This window comes from Leptinotarsa decemlineata, unplaced genomic scaffold (assembly GCF_025532065.1).
Source record: "Leptinotarsa decemlineata unplaced genomic scaffold, Ldec_3_MD MMD2_tig00002974_RagTag_RagTag, whole genome shotgun sequence".
Lineage (NCBI taxonomy): Eukaryota > Metazoa > Arthropoda > Insecta > Coleoptera > Chrysomelidae > Leptinotarsa > Leptinotarsa decemlineata.
Genome location: NW_027412578.1, coordinates 7,970,535 through 7,990,188, shown reverse-complemented (window position 1 = coordinate 7,990,188; position 19,654 = coordinate 7,970,535). Strand labels below are relative to the sequence as shown.

Here is a 19,654-nt window from a genome sequence, read left to right as displayed (position 1 = left end):
TGACCGTATCTTCCAACAAGAAGAAAAAACCCATTTTTTGTAGGACAACTTGAGAAGACTGCAAAATACTAGAGCGAGTTCATTTGCGCACTTCTCAAGTACGAAGACGGGCACTTCATCAAGGCCAGACGTCTTGTTGATATTGAGCTATTTCAGAATTCGCCTGACACGACGTTGTACTGGTACTGAAACTACAAAATTCACCAAAAGCTTGATTAGTTTTCATGTAGATGATATTGGTATATTATTAGTCTTCATAGGTGACGTTTTGTAGGGTTCCTCTGTAGGGTTCCTCTATTTCCATCACATTTCGGACAGTACTAACTGAACAAGAAAAGTGCTTTCCCTGTAGTTGAATAATGCCTTGTAGAAAGCAAAACATTTTTATTCCAAAATCTAATCGCCCCTAAAATTATGTCTACATCAATTTAATACATTTCGTCTTGAGATAACGCAATGTAACAATTCATTGAGAACATTGATACAACAAGAAAACTGAAGATATCGTATTGTTTACATTTTCACTTCGCTCCAAAGTTTTTGGTCGATGAATAAAGCATAGATGTGTCCAAATGAATATTTTTCTGTAATCATTTTTGTAACAACTCTGCAATATCAAAGAATCCATTTTCTTGGGCATACATGTAAGCAGTTTTACCAGCTTTGTCTTTTGCATTCACATCGTTACCAGAAGCTTCCAGAAGAGACTCAACAATCTCCTTGAACCCTTCTCGACTTGCTGCCATCAATGGCGTGATCCCAAGTTCATTAGGGATTGTAGGAACAGCTTTATGTAACAAGAGCAAGTCGACAATATTCTTATGACCATGTGAACTAGCCAAAAATAAAGGAGTTTCCCCTTTGACGTTGGCTAGTGCTGTGGAGGCATTGTTTACTAGGAGTCGTTGAACCACTTCTATAAAACCCTTCCTACTAGCTATTGACAGTGCCGTTTCCTTCATTTTGTTAACATGGTTGATGTCAGCATGATATTGTAGCAACAAGTCAACAATTATAATATACCCCCTAAAGGAAGCTCGAGTTAGGGGACTGTTTCCATCGCTGTTGCTGTGATTTACGTCAGCGCTGCTATTGAGAAGGATTTCCACCACGTCGTGTTGTCCATTCCAACAAGCTCTGTTGAGAGCGGTGTTGCCGTATTTATTTTCATGTTCAACGTTGCTTCCTTTATTCACCAACAGAGCGACAATTTTCTGAAAACCCTTGAAACTTGCTAGTGTAAGGGCTGTGTCACCGTTTTTATTTTGGTTCTCTGTATTAGCGCCTTTCGATAATAAGAGATCTACTAATTCGTCAAATCCAGCGAATGCTGCCATCGTGAGAGGAGTGTCGGAAAATCTGTTTCTGGATTCGATACTGGCGTTTTTCGACAAGAGCAGTTCAGCTACATCTTTGAAGCCTGAAATAAAATTGATTTAAATAGATTAATTCAAAATGGGAATTGAAGTTGATCTTTCTTGAATTTCGAGAAAAGTCTATAGGCGTTTGAAGACCAATTATTATTATTATTCTTATTATTAAACAGATGTGAACTATCAGTGTTTAAGAAATGAACACGATCATCTTTCGAAAAAATTGCAATTAGTAGGATCGACACAGACCTCAAACTTCTTCCATAAATAGTCGAAGATCTCTGCTTAACTTTCACTTCAGAAACTGTTTCGGTTTGAACTGACGATATACGTTCCAGGTTAATAGACTGCATGCTTAGAGAAAAATTGGTGTGAAGGATTTGCTTGTTTGGGAATTTATCCTCCTCACATTGTAAGATGAGAGGAGACGCAGAAGTTGACCACTTAGCTGAAATGAATAGAGCGCAAACTGGAATTTTTGAATATGTCGAGAAACGAGCTTCAAATATGTCCACAAACTATTGACTCAGATTAATCATAAGAATACACATTAGGCACTGTTCATTTATAGGTTAGTGAATTACAAGGATTGACTTAGAATAATCACAAGGCTACTCATTAGCCACTGTTCATTTATAGGCTAGAGAAGTACAAGGATTGACCCAGAAAAATCATAAGAATACTATGGGCCACTGGCCATTTGAAGGCTGGAAAAGTACAAGGATTGACTCACAATAATCATGAAGCTACTCATAAAGCACTGTTCAACTGTTCATTTATAGGCTAGAGAAGTACAAGGATTGACTCAGAATAACTATAAGGCATAAGGCTCATTAGGCACTGTTCATTTATAGGCTAGAGTAGTACAAGGATTTACCCGTGAAAATCAAAAGGCTACTGTCTATTTAAAGGCTAGGAAAGTACAAGGATTGACTCAGAATAATAATGAAGCTACCACTCATTGAAAATTGTTCATTTAGAGAATAGAAAATTACAAGGCTTGACTCAGAATCATCATAAGGCTACACATTAGGTTAGGTTAGGTTCATGTATAGGTTAGAGATTTACAAGAATTGACTCTGAATAATCACAAGACTACTTATTAGCCGCTGTTCATTTATAGGCAAGAATTGTCTCTGAATAATCACAAGACTACTTATTAGCCGCTGTTCATTTATAGTCTAGAGAAGTACAAGAATTGACCCATAAAAGTCATAAGAATACTCAATGATCATTTCCATTTGAAGGCTAAAAAAGTACAAGGATTGACTCAGAATTTATTAGGCTTCATATCAGGCACTGTTCATTTATAGGCTAGAGAAGTACAAGGATTGACACAGAATAATCATGGAGCTACTCATAAAGCAATGTTCATTGAGGCTAGAGAAGTACAAGGATTGACTCAGAAAAATCATAAGGCCACTCATTGGGAACTCATTTAGAGGGTAGAAGAGTACAAGGATTGACTCAGAAAATTCATAAGGCTACTCTTTGGGCACTGTTCATTTATAGGCTAGAAAATTACAAGGATTGACTCAGAATAATCATGAAGCTACTCATAAAGCACTGTTCATTTAAAGGCTATAGAAGTACAAGGATCGATTCAAAAAAATCATGAAGCTACTCATTGGGCACTATCCATTTAGAGGCTAGAAAAGAACAAGGATTGTTTCAGAAGAATCATAAGGCTACTCATTAGGCACTGTTCATTTATAGGCTAGAGAAGTACAAGGATTCACCCGTAAAAATGAAAAGGCCACTGTCTATTTGAAGGCTAGGAAAGTACAAGGATTGACTCAGAATAATAATGAAGCTACCACTCATTGGGAACTATTCATTTAGAGAATAGAAAAGTACAAGGCTTGACTCAGAATCATCATAAGGCTACACATTAGGTTAGGTTAGGTCCATGTATAGGTTAGAGAATTACAAGAATTGACTCTGAATAATCACAAGACTACTTATTAGCCGCTGTTCATTTATAGGCTAGAGAAGTACAAGAATTGACCCAGAAAAATCATTTGAATACTCATTGGTCACTGTCCATTTGAAGGCTAGAAAAGTACAAGGATTGACTCAGAATTTATAAGGCTCCATATTAGGCACTGTTCATTTATAGCCTAGAGAAGTACAAGGATTGACACAGAATAATCATAGGGCTACTCATAAAGCACTGTTCATTTATAAGCTAGAGAAGTATAAGGATTGACTCAGAAAAGTCATAAGGCTACCCATTGGGCACTGTTCATTTAGATTCCAGAAAAGTACAAGGTTTGACACAGAATAATCATAAGGCTACTCATTAGGCACTGTAAATTCATAGGCTAGAGAAGTACAATGATTGACTCAGAATAATCATAATCACTGTTCATTGAGGCTAGAGAAGTACAAGGATTGACTCAGAAAAATCATGAGGCTACTCATTGGGCACTGTTCATTCATAGGCTAGAGAATTACAAGGATTGACTCAGAATAATCATGAAGCTACTCATAAAGCACTGTTCATTTATAGGCTATAGAAGTACAAGGATCGACTCAAAAAAATCATGAAGCTACTCATTGGGCACTATCCATTTAGAGGCTAGAAAAGTATAAGGATTGACTCAGAAAAATCATAAGGCTACTCTTTGGGCACTGTTCATTTATAGGCTAGAGAAATACAAGGTTCGACTCAGAAAAATCATAAGAATACTCATTGGGCACTGTTCATTCAGAGGCTAGAAGAGGTTTTTTTGTGTTGAATAAAAACAATTCATATTTTCCAGATCGGGAGATATGGAAAGTCAATATCATCATTTCAATGTAGTTATCTGGATTGATGATGGGTATTCAGAAGGTTATAACTGAAATCGAATGATATCAAAAAGGCAGATATAATAAAGCTATGAATTCATTTTTGATTGTATCATCTCAGTGCATTCCTAATACATTATTCATAAAAGTAAGACTATCCAAGGCAATTCATTCATGTACTTTTAAAGACTCCCTCAGATTTATCTAATAGTTCAATCAGAAACAAATTATTAGAACTCAAAAATGCACCCACCTCCAGAACTAGCAATGGCCAAAGCTGAGTTCCCCATATTATTCTTGATGTCCACTTTGGCTCCTGCTCCTAAAAGGGCCTCAGCTACTTTGAAGTATCCGCGATTTGCTGCCAAAGTGAGACCAGTCTCTCCTTGCTTATTTCTATGATCGATATTAGCATTCCTGGCTATCAACTCTTTGACAACTTTGTCAAAACCGTTTTGAGCTGAGACAAGTAGAGCTGTATTGCCATTCAGATTTTGGCTTTTGACATATGCGTTCCGTTTTAGTAAGACTTGGACAATTCCGGTAAACCCTTCAGAGCTGGAGAGTATTAGCGCTGTGTCGCCATTATTGTTTTGGTGGTTCACATTAGCACCGTAGGATGAGAGCAGTTCCACAACTTCCTTGAAGCCATTCTGGCTAGCTTTGATCAAAGCTGTGTCACCGTCTTTGTTAGAATGATCAACGCTGGCCTTGTTGACCAATAGTATCTGTACTATCTCTTCAAAACCCTGAGAACTTGCGAGGATCAGAGAAGAATCTCCATTCCTGGTAGCATGATCAACGTCTGATCCTTTTGACAAAAGTTGTTTCACAATGTCCTCTCTGCCTGAAAAAATGAGAAAGGAAATGAGTTGCACCTGAAAGAAGATAATAATAAATGTCTGAAAAATTTATTTTTGAAAAAAAAAAACATATTGTCTTTTGGTCTGGGCTTTAAGTTTAGATTCATGTTGAATGGACTTACTTTTAGTAAAATTAAGTGGTTAGGCTCATTTGATCCGGAATATTGTCTAGATCGTTGTGACAAAAAAATTAATCAATTATTAATATTTATTAATTAATTAGTTAATAAAAATTTTAAAAGTTATAAACAAATAAAGACCCTAAAAAACAGCTAAGCTAAGTTGAGGATTTTTTTATAACAGATTGTTAGGTCAATAAACAATGAAATTGTTAATGAATTTCTTTTTGTTATTTTGTAAAGAACTGTTAATTATGATTTCATAAAAAAATGTCTAAACTAATAATTCAAACAGTAGATATATAAAAAAACTATCATGAACAATTAAATACAATTATTATTTTTTCAAATCATAATTGACAGTTCTCTATGAAGTGTAAAAAAATTTTCCAAAAATATTGAAATAGTCCATTTCCTTACAGAAAATTTATAAAAATATATGAGAAATTTATAAAAAATTTATAAACAAATCTGTTTTTCCGGTAACCAGCTGTTGCACTTCTACGAACGACAACCCTCAGAATTTGGAACTTGTGCGAGCTAAGGATTAACGAGGTCTTACCTTTTAACGTGTGATTCCTAACAAATGGAGACAAAAATTATTTGTTTCAGTTTATAAATGTCTTTTATTGGCATAAAAACGATAAAATAATGATAAATTGAAAAAAATTACAACATTATTGTGTTTTTTTTGTTTATTTCAAAAAATTATTATAAACAAAGTATTGAAATTTTCAGAACTTTCATCATGCAATCTTCTTTTGTGTGTATCTATGAAGGGCTCCACGAAGCGAAAAAAATTTACGGTAATTATTTCAATATTTATTTTTCTTTGAACGATAAAGGTAGTTTTGGAAAATTTTGTTAATTAACAATTGTCTAGATCAGGGATCTCCAAACTACGGCCCGCGGGCCAAATCCGGCCCGCCAGTGTCATCAATCCGGCCCGCGACAGCCAATGATTACCTAACGTGGTTATTCCAAATATTCAATTACGCTTAATGCCACCTAGCGGGTAGCTGAAAAAGATAGTTCATAGTACCACTCTTCGCCACTAGATGTCGTTAAGTGTCACAATACACAATAATAATTGAAATGCGAAAAAAGCGTAAGTTTGCTTAGGTCACGCACTTTGCGACTATTCTAGTCTAGAAATATAGTTGAGGGCAGAAATTGGCCCTTGGAACAAACTGAAAAAATCATTATGGCCCGAAGGCTTCAAAGTTTGGAGTCCCCTAGATTATTGAAAAAATAACTTCAATGAAAAATTCCAACAGAAATCAGTTTTATGAAAGAGAGGACATTGGTAGATCAAGATCTACAGATGATGTAGTGCTGCAGGTTTTTCCGGGTTTTTCTTCAGCTGAAAAAACGAATGCGCCACTGGAATCTATGAAGTCGCCCCGGAGCGCCAGTTAATTTTTATTGTTGTTTTTATTTCTCTATTTACTTTGAGTACCTTCAAAAAATTATTTTCAAGTTACATACTCGCTTAGAGGCCGTGCGCGCAACCTAAAAATGGCGCGCAGAAGGCTATTTTCAACGTTAAATTGAAATTATAAATAATAGAGATACCGTTTCGGTATCATAAAAAGTTTTTGTTGAAACTATTTTCAGTAAATTTCCTCCTCTTCAAAGATCTTTTTTTTCAAAATCGAAAATCATTTATAGTTTACGAACTATAAACAACAAAAATAATTTACTTATTTTTTCACAATGATCTAGACCACCACCTAACCACATAATTTTACTGAAAGTATGTCAATTTAACACGAATCTAAACTTGGAGCTCAGACTATTTGTAGAAATAAAGAAAGGAAAAGTCAATCTGTAAGTGAAGCTAACCTTATTGGAATCATACCTGTCCAGCTGGCCAACGTTAATGCTGTTTCTCCATTAATGTTTTCGTGTTCAACATTTGCCCTATTGTTCAACAATACTTCGACAACATCAGCTTTACCACCTCTCACAGCTTTCAACAGTGCGGTGTCGTTTCTTCTGTCAAGATGTTCACTCTGTGCTCCTTTTTCAAGCAAAAGCTCAACAATTTCCTTCTTGCCACTGAAACTTGCTTTATGAAGAGCAGTTTCACTATTACTGTCGGTAGACTCAACGTTTGCATTAAAATTCAACAACAATCGGACTATATTTGTGTAACCAAGAGAACTGGCTTGTACGAGAGCTGATATATTGTCTTTACTCACATGTTCAACACTTGCTTTCTTGGACAGAAATAGTTTCACTAGATTTTCATTTCCATTTTCCACCGCAAGAAGCAAACTGGTTTTCCCGACGGCGTTTTCATGTTCGATGTCGGCATTTTCCGACAGTAACTCTGAGACTGTTTCGAAATAGCCGTTCTCACTCGCTGAACTGAGAGGAGAGTCTTTGTTTCCATTAACATAGTTAACGTCGGCTTTGGCTTGAATTAATTCTTTGACTTCATTCGTGCGGCCGTTTTTACTTGCCAAGAGCAATCTGAAATAACGAAAATTTACAATAATCTTCCGAGGAAAATAACTTTGTGTATAATAATCTATTCCAGATTTGTTTTGTGTTTGAATGGTATAATTTTAACCACTAGGTATCACTTATATAGTTAAGTGTGCCAGAAAAAGCTTTCTGCGGATGAATTTAATGTAAAATGAAAAACTTGTTCTTGACTTTTGATTCACTCAGTATTACTAAAAAAATGTTGATCAAATTATCATTAGATGATGGAGAAACTTCATTTTTCAAATATTCTAATAGCGAAACATTCTTTTCAGTTTAGTTTTCATTGAGAATACGAACGGTTGAATGAATCTGTATTTTGGCGTTATTTTGTAAATAATTCACGAACTGCTGAAAAATAATATGTTTTTCGAAAATAATCAATTTTCTATAAATTGATAGATTTATAGATTTATAGATATATAGATATTATTGAGTGTGTATGATATAAATCAAAAGGAGGAAATTCGTGGACATGACACTCAAGAAATATGGAGGCAAACCGCGGACACGTGTTTCTGGCTATTGGCCTCATCAGCGCGGTGCAGCCAATTGCAAAGGTGGACAACAACTGGTTACCAAAAATGAAAAAAAAAACATCACATATGCACGGTATCACCAACAGGAGCCAACCGCACATTTGTGGTTTCAATTAGAAGACCCAGCATTCCCAGGCATCATCTAACATCACCACGTAGGCAGCTATAGCTACCTGCGTGACTTCCGGGTCCAGGATATAGATACAGAGATATAGATATTATTGAGTGTGTATGATATAAATCAAAAGGAGGAAATTCGTGGACATGACACTCAAGAAATATGGAGGCAAACCGCGGACACGTGATTCTGGCTATTGGCCTCATCAGCGCGGTGCAGCCAATTGCAAAGGTGGACAACAACAGTTTAAAAAAAAATCTGTTTAAAATCTGTTTTTCCGTTAATCAGCTGCCGCCCTCATACGAACGACAACTCTCAGAAGTTGAGAAACTTGTGCGAGCTAAGGACTAACGAGTTCTTACCTTTTAACGAGAGATTCCTAACAAATTTGAAAAAGTATTTCACATTATTCAATGTCAAATAGTTGTCATTTTGATGTTGAAGACTTCTTTCGAAATTGAAATTTCCAAATTGAATATTCTCACATAGCACAGGTATTCTGTTTTATCCGTTCATTATGTTTTATATATATATATATATATATATATATATATATATATATATATATATATATATATATATATATATATATATGTATATATATATATATATATATATATATATATATATATATATATATATATATATATATATATATATTTATTATGTCCTTTTTATATTACAGCCCTCGATAAAGCTAATAAACATTAGCGAAAGCTCGGGCAGCTAAAAAGAGTAAATATTCATTCTAATCAGACCGAATCCCCGAAAAAATACTATTCTATATATATAGCTTTGTAAAGCATCAAAAGTTGTTGAAGTGTGTACAGTTTTCTGGTTTGGAACAGTGTTCAACGCTTTTGAGAAGCAGCCTTGGTAATTCCAGTCAAGACATATTGACTGGAATTACCATTTCAATCCCCGATAAACTTATCGAAGCAGAAAGCGGAATTGTCCGACCTGACATTATTATATCCTGATTGGAGACATTTATCTTCTTGCCTGGGTTTTTGTAGCACTGAATTGAACCTGGTTTTTCATCCCAATTCGAAATCACTTCTAGATCTTCATTTGGACATGCAATCTTCTGCTGCCGGTGAAGATGAATAGAAAAATATTTTTTCTGAATAATTAGCAGAAGTCGATTCATCGAAGTTGATTCAGGAAAGAAAGTCTTTAATATGTGTAACATGGTCATTTTTACATTTTTCTATTTTAAAAGCATCTACTTTTCCTTGTATTCTACCGAACGATATCAAGTTTAACAATTTTTTCATACTTGAAGAGAAAAATAAATTTTTTCTACACTGATTACTCATCTTACCTTCCACAGAGAATTTTCATTTCGAAAATATAGGGTTCTTTCTACAGGATTTGTTATGAAAAACTCAACAGGAATGTCTAATCGTGAAAGTGCTTCTCAAGATATCCAGGTGTGACCAAAATTCTAGAGCCGTCCCTGCCAAATGACATGAACTTTGGAAATTAGTAAGCAGAATTCTGGGACTAATGCCCTCACAATACCGGAACCTCAACCACTATTTCCACTCGAATTCTTCCCAAATTGGCCTTTATAGAAATTCCAGCACTTGTCACGTCTTTTGAATTTAATTACCATCATTACCCGACCCGTTTACTGTCGATTTCGTTTTGCATTCTTTGAATTTATTCCGTTCTTGTCCCCAGCCGTCTTCTACATTGTCTTTTATCTGTCCACAGAAATTATACAAAAACGATTCCCGCCCGACTTTTTGTTCGAGGCAGTCGGAGTTTAATTGCTGTGAATTTTGATAAAAGATTCATTAGGACGACGCTTTGAAGGTACAGACAAATAAACAAAATAGGAGAACACTCAGTGGAAGGCCATATTCAAAACAGGATTTCTCTCAAAAGGTGTTATCTTTTTCCACTTTTGGTTGACGCGTTACATATCTTCACATTTTATTTTTCAAAATAAACAAATAATATGGAGGAGGAATATAATTTAACGAAATTTTACGAAACTAGTATCTTACTACGCCCTTAAATTCGAGTGTGAGTAGGTGTGAGCCACAATAAACCCTAGAGGGTTACGGGAGAGGATCGAATAAACCCACTTACTTTGGACCTAACTTAACCTAACGCCCTTGAATTGAAAGTAGCAGATAATGATATGCAGGATTTTTCTATCTCTCAGCATTTCATTTTGTTCATAGTAATAACACAACGGAACGAAATTCAATTGTTTTTCCATTGTGTGGAATTCCATGACTGTTGTTTACTAATTCACCCTTTCTTTTTCATCAACAGCTCGTTTTTGAGATACAACTATACACCATATTTGTGTAGGTACTAGGTACTAGGTACCTAGTGTAGGTACTACTAACTTTTATAATTAACAAGAACAATTTAGCAGTTATTTGCATATACTATAACAATTTTCAATTGAAGGTGATTCATTAGCAACGTCGCACTTGAAGTGACCAACGGATAATCCTCCTACCAACTCTGCAGAGGCGTACCAAAATAATATTTTTATTTATTTAAACACATAGGTAATTACGTGAAAATTGTTATAGTAGGTGTCGCTACCTGGTGTCAATGGTAAAACTGATTACATTTTCTTATTATGCCTAATACAGTACTTCAGAAAAGCAACGTATCCGTTCCATTGCGAGTTCTAATAAACGTTGGACATCAGAATTTTCATATGTCACATTTTCACGAGCTACGTAACCCTTAATTTGAGCCCAGATCAATTCTATCGGGTTTGACTCGCAATGGTAAGAAGGAAGTCTCAAAATGTTGATGCCTTCAGCACGAGCTATTGTGTCCACCACATGCTGGCGATATCTGTCACGATGCTGTTTAATGACACTCATAAGCTCGGCCCTAACCATATCCTCGGAAAATGGAATTCCTTTTTGTCCTAACAAACTCTGCATGTCTGCTCTTCTGGTGGTCAAAGTTGGCAGCTGTTCTACTAATCGGATGTGATAAGAAGCGTTATCCATTACTATTACCAAATTTGAAAGGAGGGATTCAAACCATCCTTCAAAGCGTTGGGCGTCCATGTCTTCGTGATATACCCCCGTTTTTTTTCATGAAAAAATTAGTGCACTATCGTCTAAAAAGCCACTCTCGCTACCTATATGGGCAACAATTAGTCGTTGCCCTTCACCTGTTGGTCCGCGTAACCCTGTTGATAAACCGTCCACAAATGCTTGACGATAACTAGTTACAGTAGTATCTTGCCAGATCTTAGATACTGTGTGACCATCATTCACCCACGTTTCGTCCAGATAACAAATTTTTTGGTGAGCAGAACGCATTTCTCTAATAGAGCGAAGATATCTTCGTCGCCATGTGACATCTTCTCTTTCTATTAAGACAGACTTACGGGATCGTTTGCCATATAACAATTTTAAATCTTCTTTTAATATTTTCCTCAATTTTCTTTGCTCATTTTTGGAATTATATCATTATCCATTACCTTTGTCCTAATGGATTCGAGGGTTGGCGCTTTATCCTCAAAATAAAGAATGAATGGTACAGCGTACACAATTTTTCTGGTACTCGTCCAATTAATTTTTTTTCTACCACGACAATGTACTTTTGGAGCTTGCCCCAGTCACCTTTTTTTCACGTACAATGTGTATTGTTAAAATTTTCGTACACTCTACAGACAATCTGTTTTTCTTCTAACGACATAAACTTCCGCTTTCTTTGTACATTACTTGGACCTGCTACGGCATCCATCTTAATACTATAAAAATAATAAAATTCAATGATATTATTCAGCTATTTGTCAGTTGTTTACTTACCTCAAAAACAATTTTAAAGTTGAAGTATTTTGAAAAACACTTCATTGTGAGATTTTCACTAGAACAGGTTAACAAATCCGCAACACGTGTTTTGCTGCACAGTAGTTTTTTCAAGCGTGATCACTAACATACTGAATTCTACATACATTGTGATTTATATATACTTTTTTAAATATTACTATCTACCTTGAAACTAATAATATTCTAGGAACTAATTAATGACAGTTATACCTGAGTTTAATGACTAGGTCCACTAATTATCTCACAATAAAGTGTGAATGTGATGAAAATCTATGATTATGTATTTTGAAAAACAAGCATCGGCCAACTCTATAACATAGTTAATAAATATAACAGTCTATTCAATAAATATAATAGAAAATATATTCTATAAATACAAAACAAAGTCACCTTCACAAGAAACAGAACACACTACGCCTATGCAGATAAGAACGCTTGATAATGAAGAAGCCGAATGACTAGTTATGGCATTTTAAGGACCCAAATATAATAGTCCTGCGAAATGTTGATCAGTTTACCGATGTTTTAAAGTATTTAACGAACTGGTTCACCTATTCGCTCGTACATCCTATCGATATGCAGAAGCTATCTTGTTACGGAAGGCAAATTTTATGGAATCATCTTACTTTCCAATTATTCACAATGGCGTTTATGTATAGACAATAAAAATGACCCCGGTAAGAATTTAGTTCTGACATTTAACATTGTTGCCGTTAGCTCTCAGTTCAATAATATCGTTATTTTTTTTTGTGTGGTTGTAGTAATGAACACGATTATTATTATTATAGTGATTATATTACGAATTCATTTTTCATAACAATGTATTCATCGAAAAATATCTGTAAAAATGATTCAAACTATTTCTGTAACATCTGTGGTGAATATACATTCAGAAATTGTAGACTTCTCGAAGTTAGTAAAACACGTGTATTTTGATTACTTTGCATTTCCTATAAACACCCGTGACAAGTTATGTAAAACATGCGTGGAGTCTTCTTAAGATTATGGGTGGAAAAGAAAGGATCCTATTTCAAGTATCAAACATCCTCCTGAAAGTCTTCAGAGGCAAGTTCGGAAGATGCGTCAGCAAAACCCTACTACACACCTATAAGACGTTCATAAGACCGATCCTGGACTATAAAGCCATGATCTACTGCTTCGAAATCTACGTCACCAGAACAATCAGTAGCGGCAACACGAATGCCACTGAAAAGCTGGCCACCCTCTGGACGCCCCTCGGGACCCCAAGAACGGTTTCAAGAAAAAAGCTCCCATTGCTTTCAGCCAGGCTCCTAGGAGCCCTGGAGGATATTCTGGAGCGGTTCCAGAATGCACCAGCAACTGTACCTGGACAACTCCCAACACACACATACTCCACCCACATAAGAAACAAGAATAGCAAAAAAAAACGCATATAAAATAAGAGCACAGAACCCATGAAAACTGCACATCAACACCCAGAAATGAGCTAACGTAAACCCCTAACCTAGATTAACCTAGTTGCTCTCATATGATACTAACCTAGCAACATTATTAGAAAATTAAGGTATTTGACTTGACTCTCAAACATCAATAATTTGGCGGGAACCCTCAAACCATTAGAAATATTGTCATTTTTGCGTGGTTGATATGAACAAAATCATTTGAAGAAACCTGTTCAAATAATTTTACTCTAACGTGTTATCTACTACTGGACCAATCCTGTGCTCTGGCGATGCCACAAAAATCTTCATCTACACAAAATGATCACGACTTAGCTGGGAAAATACCAGCTACAAGTGATAAAACTGGAACAACTGATTTCATTTCGTATATTCTCCATGAACTCTCCAACCAGAAAGAGATCAACGCCTTGGTCTGAGACCTTGGTCTTTCTGAAAAATTATCGGAGATTATAGCTTCTTGAGCCACTCAGATTCTTTTCTGAAGATGATGACTTCGTTTATTGTTCAAATATTTCGGTGTTATTGGAAGCAATAGGAATAGACGAATGTGAACGGAATGTATGGCGCTTATTTATTGATTCCTCTAAACGTATCCTGAAATGGTGACTTTTCTGCTCGGACAACTATGATGCAATAAAAAAATATAATTTTTTTGTCTGTGGGTCAGCAGAGTTGATTCTCAGCACTTGCTTCAAAAAGATTGAGCTTCCAGGCAAGTTATGGTTCCGGGGAAACTGAATATGATAAATGAACAACTAGTACCTAGTACGTTATAGATCGAACCATTTTTTCGAAAATCACGTTTTTCTGATATCTGAAAGCTCAAGATGGTATAAAAACTCTGACTTTAGATCTAAAATCAGCACCCCGAAAATGTATAATATTAGTTAGAATATTTCATGCAACTAAAACTCTGTCAAGTCCAGTAATACCGGGACTCGACAGAGTTGATCAATGTCCTGGACATCACTTCTCTTCCTTACATCGGATGCTTCCTTACTCCTTACGTCAGATGCTTTTTCACATTAGGTGATTCCTTACATCACATGCTTCTAACACTCTTATCGGCATTAACGATATTCTCTCCCCAAGCAAATAATGCCATCATTTTGAATTAACAGCGATATACTGTTTTGATATTCCCAGCTGGAATTTGGTTCTTCCAAAGTTTCCCCTAATTTTTCTCTGTCCATCATTGGAGATGAAGGCTCCCATTATTTTCTCGTAGTGCACTGTTTGGGACACTTGGTGTAGCAATGTATAATTCTTTCTCAAAAAGTTGGTTTTGCAAATGGCTTTGGAGAATTCACAGCCTAATTTTTTTCTTTCTTTGTTGAATTCATTCATATATCGATGATTTTGAAATTCCCGTCATTTGTAAACATATTTCCACCAGAATATTAACGGCATATGAAGGATTTTGGTGTATGAGAGAGTCATATACGCACATTGAGGATATTAATCCTTCCTTCAACAGAAAAAGCTTATTTGCTCATTCGTTTCACTGGAAAAGAAAACTGAAGTGGCCATTAATTATCACACTTTGAATAATCAACGAAACTGCTTGAGTTACACAGATGATAAACAACCTGATTGAAGCTTCATTAGATCGGATCGAATAATGACGTTATCCTCTTTTCCAACGGTAATTGAGGTATAATAAAAAAAAAGCTCATTACTACAGTTTGTTGTACGATTTTCACTATAAAGGGTTTCACAAAAACCGTGACACGGGTTTCGCTATACACTAGCTTTTTCAACTTTTAATAATACGTTATCTCTAAATCACAACTATTTTATACTATAACATATTACCTACTTTGTCTACTTTCTAATGAATGGATCTATCTGAAAACTCCGGTATGAATTCATAAACAATATGAATAAATAAAATTTTCCAAAATACCGTAATTGTACTCAACTTCTCAACATCTGAAATAGTTGTAATTCAATATCAATTCACCATTTTTTTCAATTAACAATGAGTATCACTTTGTTCATGTAGACAGCTTCAATCTTTTCCCAAAAAGTAATTTGAAACTATTTGTTGAATTGGTAGAATAAAAAATATTTTCCATCAACTTTTCGATCAGATCAAAATAATCGAGATAAACGTATTTAAAACATTCTAGGTCAAAGATTGACATTCAGAAATATAAAATCAACTCACCGTTCGTTTATGTCTTTTTTATCAATTTGCTGTGAATTTATTTCAGCCAGCGAAGTTCCACTGAGAAATATAATCACTGATATACACAATCTTTTCTTGTAGTGCATTTTTATAATTCGTGAATATGGTTACATTCAAATTCATAGATTCTTATTCACTCAATACAACACAAGTGAAACGTTTACATTTCGTTCAATAGGCTGCTCGGTTAATAATCGGAAATTCCATTCATTCTACCACCCGTTGCTGATATAGAGGTTGGTATTATCTGGGGTTTTTACTATTCTTAGTCTATACGGAAGTTAATCAACTGATAGTAAGTATCACCATTCGTTGATTCTTTGATACAGTTCATATTTGAAGGAAGAAATCTGTCCGTGGAGGCCGTGGTCCAATGGAACAAACATGAACTAACAAACGTTTCGTCCTCTACTGCAGCAGACACTATCGCTAGTAGTTAGTTAGATAGATAGATACATATACATATATATATATATATATATATATATATATATATATATATATATATATATATATATATATATATATATATATATAGATGATTTAACTACGACTTATGATGTTTGTAGTAAGTCATATGAATAAACAGTCTAATTCTAACACTAGGTTATGAACACCTAAACATACTTATCGGTAATGAAAAACTTAGACACTTGAAAAACAAAATAGTGGAACAATAGTGGAACGAACAAATCATTTCGCAAAGATGCTAACAATATCTTGTATCTGCAACAAGAATTATATCTTCAATATCAAGATTAACAACCAAAACTCTCTTCTTGAATGTTATAATTATGTACAACTATAATAAAATGAAAAATCATTTTGTATACATTCTGAACTTGGTGAAACTTGGGTGTCACACCAATAGGTGGTTCCACTTAGGTCTCTATGTGTCGCTTGCGTTAACGCAGTTATTTTTATTAAGTACTGTAATGTATTGAAACTATTCATTGCCAGTTGAGAATTCTCTGTCTACGCCTATGTTTAATTTATGATTTTTTATAGTTTTTGAAGAATGTATATTTTATGTTTTACTTTACTATCAAGAATTTTCATTCCATGACGGGATCCAGTCTATTTGTATATATTGTGTAATATAGGGGTGCAATGACAATCAGTGTTTCATTGTCCCTTTTGAACATTACAATTTTCTTGGTTTTTTCACATTTTGTCTTTAATCGAGGACCGCCTGGCCGGTACTGACGATGCCCAATAGGCTGAAACAGCTGTCTACTGTTGGTTCTTAAATTGACATCAGTTTGTGAATGATCAGAATAGTACAATAATTATTGAATAAACAAAGGTATGGAAGAACGAGTTTATACTTACGAAAGTGAGGTTAGAATGAAGTTTGCAAAAAAAATAACAAAGAGGATTTTTATATTTGTATGTCAAGACTAAAATTGGTTGAAAACATATAACATTATATACTATTTTTATGATAAAATGAGATGATTGCACAGATAATATGTAATTAGGTATCAGAAAATAAATTCAATAGGTTATCGGACATGATTGACAAGACACATGAAATTTGCCAGAGAGTGTTTGACAGAATTTCTTGTTCTGACCATTGCAATGACGAGAAAGGGATCTTACAGAACTATAAAATGATACATAACAGAGAGAGAAGGTAAAGTGTTCCCTTTACGGAATTCTTAATTGTTATCAAATTTATTATCTTTATTTAAATGTATATGATCCAGATTCAGGTAAAAACACCTTACCCCTTGACTCTCATGTAGACCTTTGTAGGTACCTGTGGCAGATATGCAACGGAAAAACAACAACTTACCCAGCTAATGCCGCGCAGAGAGTTGAAGCAAAACCATCAGGCACCTGTGCAACGTATTCGATTAGGAAGATTCGTCGCAACTTATTTCCCACTATGAAAAGCAGAAATCAATTTCGTTTGGTCGATACGACCAACCGATAGACCAGTTTGGGGGTACTTGCCCCATCATCAGTATCGGACATAGTCTCTTCAGAACGGTGTGAACCGTCACGATCAAAAAATATAATCACAGCTAGTCATGAACTCTTTCCGCAGTTGATTCAGTGGGATTTTCACTGCGCCACCTGCAGACAAAGCCAGGTAACAACTCCACAAACACATACTCCGGGGTGGAAGTCGGAATAATGAATAATATTTGGAAAGGTGCATATGACCTGCTCCAGTTTCAGGTGAAAACACCTTACCCCTCGCCTCTCATGTAGACCTACGACTTTGTAGGTACGTGTGTTATACCGTTGTGTATCTGCCACACGTATATATGGGATGATACCTTTCTACACAGATTCTCGTTATTATTGGACTAATACAACGAGTCGACTAGTTGGACTACCAAAATATTTACAGAACTTCCAGTTCGTACAGTGTTATGACTGGATACGATGAAAGTATGAGTTTTCATTCCATTGAACCTCTTTATTCTTATTGTTATTGTACCACATTTCAGCTTCATCTTCAAATTGGGTGATAGTCTTATGGAGGCTATTAATATTTTTCTGTGATGAGGAATAGGTACCATCATCCGCATATGATATCATAAGGGTACCTATAAAAAACGAGTCATTAATATCTATGATGAATAAGAGTGGTGCCAAGACAGAGCCCTGTGGGACAACATGAGAATTTTTCTGTATCCTAGATTTGCCTTTATTTAAAGATACAAATTGTTTCATACCGCTCAAATATGAACGAATGAAAAAAGTACAGGACCTGTTATCTCATATATTCTATAGAAAGCTTAAAACTTTTCGACACCCTCTTTACAGACATTGATGGAAGAAGAAATAATGCATTCAACAAAATATAAGAGAACTTAACTCCCAGTTATATCATAAATCAAGCTTTTAGGTTATATTTTTTATAAAAGTTCTCAGAATCATCCATAGAATCTTCCCTTCAAGTATTTTCATCTCACTTAGGATTAAACTGTGGATTAAAAATGAATATAAACCCCAAGTGGATTCTAATCAGGATTCGATTATTCTCAAAACTTTAAAAAAATATCATTCCTTCCGTATTTATATAGTGGGTTTTCATTATCATCTGTATCCATTGGTTCTGTAATTTTAGTTCAGATACAGACAAACTATCATTCAAGAAAACACCTCATCACACATTCCAAAAGGCTGACTGGGACACACTTTCATAGAAATTCATATTACTCATATTATTCAATCTCTTACATAATGTCTTCGAATTAATCCCATCAAAAGACCTATCAGTTATACAACTTGAGGCCCAGAAGGGCGTGCAATAGCCGTATCAAATCGTCTTCGTTCAACAAAAGTACCTGCATGTCTCCATTCCCTGGGGAAGGCATCTACCTAAGATCCTAGAACTCACGAGTCAGGCCAGGTTCGGATTACTTAATATTTTACGTCCTCGACCAAATTCTGAATGTAGCCCCTACGGGCGTTGTAATGATGTGTAAAATATTATCTTTGACTATTATTAAAAAAAAACAAGGTTGATAACTAGTTTAGAGTGTTGATTTTTCACTATACTCGCGTTTAGTCTCACAAACTCGTGCAATTTTATTTCTTGGATATTTCAGAGAGAAAATATTGTATCGACCTAGGATTCCAAGTGGCTTACTAATCTCATTCCTGTACTGATTCTGTTGAGTTGGTGCAAAAATTATTGTTCGAAAATGAGGCATTCATAATCTACACCTGACAGCATTTTCGTGAACTATAATAGATCTTATCAGTGGTGCTAGGCTGAACTACTCATTCAATGTTGGAATCACTGCCTTCAGGCCTGATTAGGAAATGACCATCACATCACCCCTCAAAAAGACGACATCTATGGGATAAACCCAAGACTAATCCACAAATATCAAAGATGAAAGAGGCAAACTGGCAAATCTGTAGAAAATCAA

At 35.1% G+C, this 19,654-nt stretch overlaps 1 protein-coding gene across 1 annotated transcript; it reads right to left on the bottom strand.

Annotated features, from left to right (window-relative positions):
- Positions 1–347: 347 nt before the first annotated feature.
- LOC111507299 (uncharacterized) lies at positions 348–15,957 on the bottom strand. The gene is made up of 4 exons (XM_023162589.2): positions 15,738–15,957; positions 7,010–7,626; positions 4,420–5,013; positions 348–1,420 (listed from the first exon to the last, which is right to left on the bottom strand). Exons 1-4 carry the CDS (start codon positions 15,842–15,844, stop codon positions 591–593), a joined length of 2,148 nt encoding a protein of 715 aa, XP_023018357.2. The 5' UTR covers positions 15,845–15,957; the 3' UTR covers positions 348–590.
- Positions 15,958–19,654: the final 3,697 nt, after the last annotated feature.

Bases quoted from the DNA above. Each gene is read 5' to 3' on its own strand.
- LOC111507299 (XM_023162589.2), bottom strand. From the start codon at position 15,844: ATGCACTACAAGAAAAGATTGTGTATATCAGTGATTATATTTCTCAGT. The intron at 5,014-7,009 runs GTATGATTCCAA...TCATTTTTTCAG, and splicing joins AACGTTGGCCAGCTGGACAG to GCAGAGAGGACATTGTGAAA. The intron at 1,421-4,419 runs GTGGGTGCATTT...ATTTTATTTCAG, and splicing joins GGCCATTGCTAGTTCTGGAG to GCTTCAAAGATGTAGCTGAA.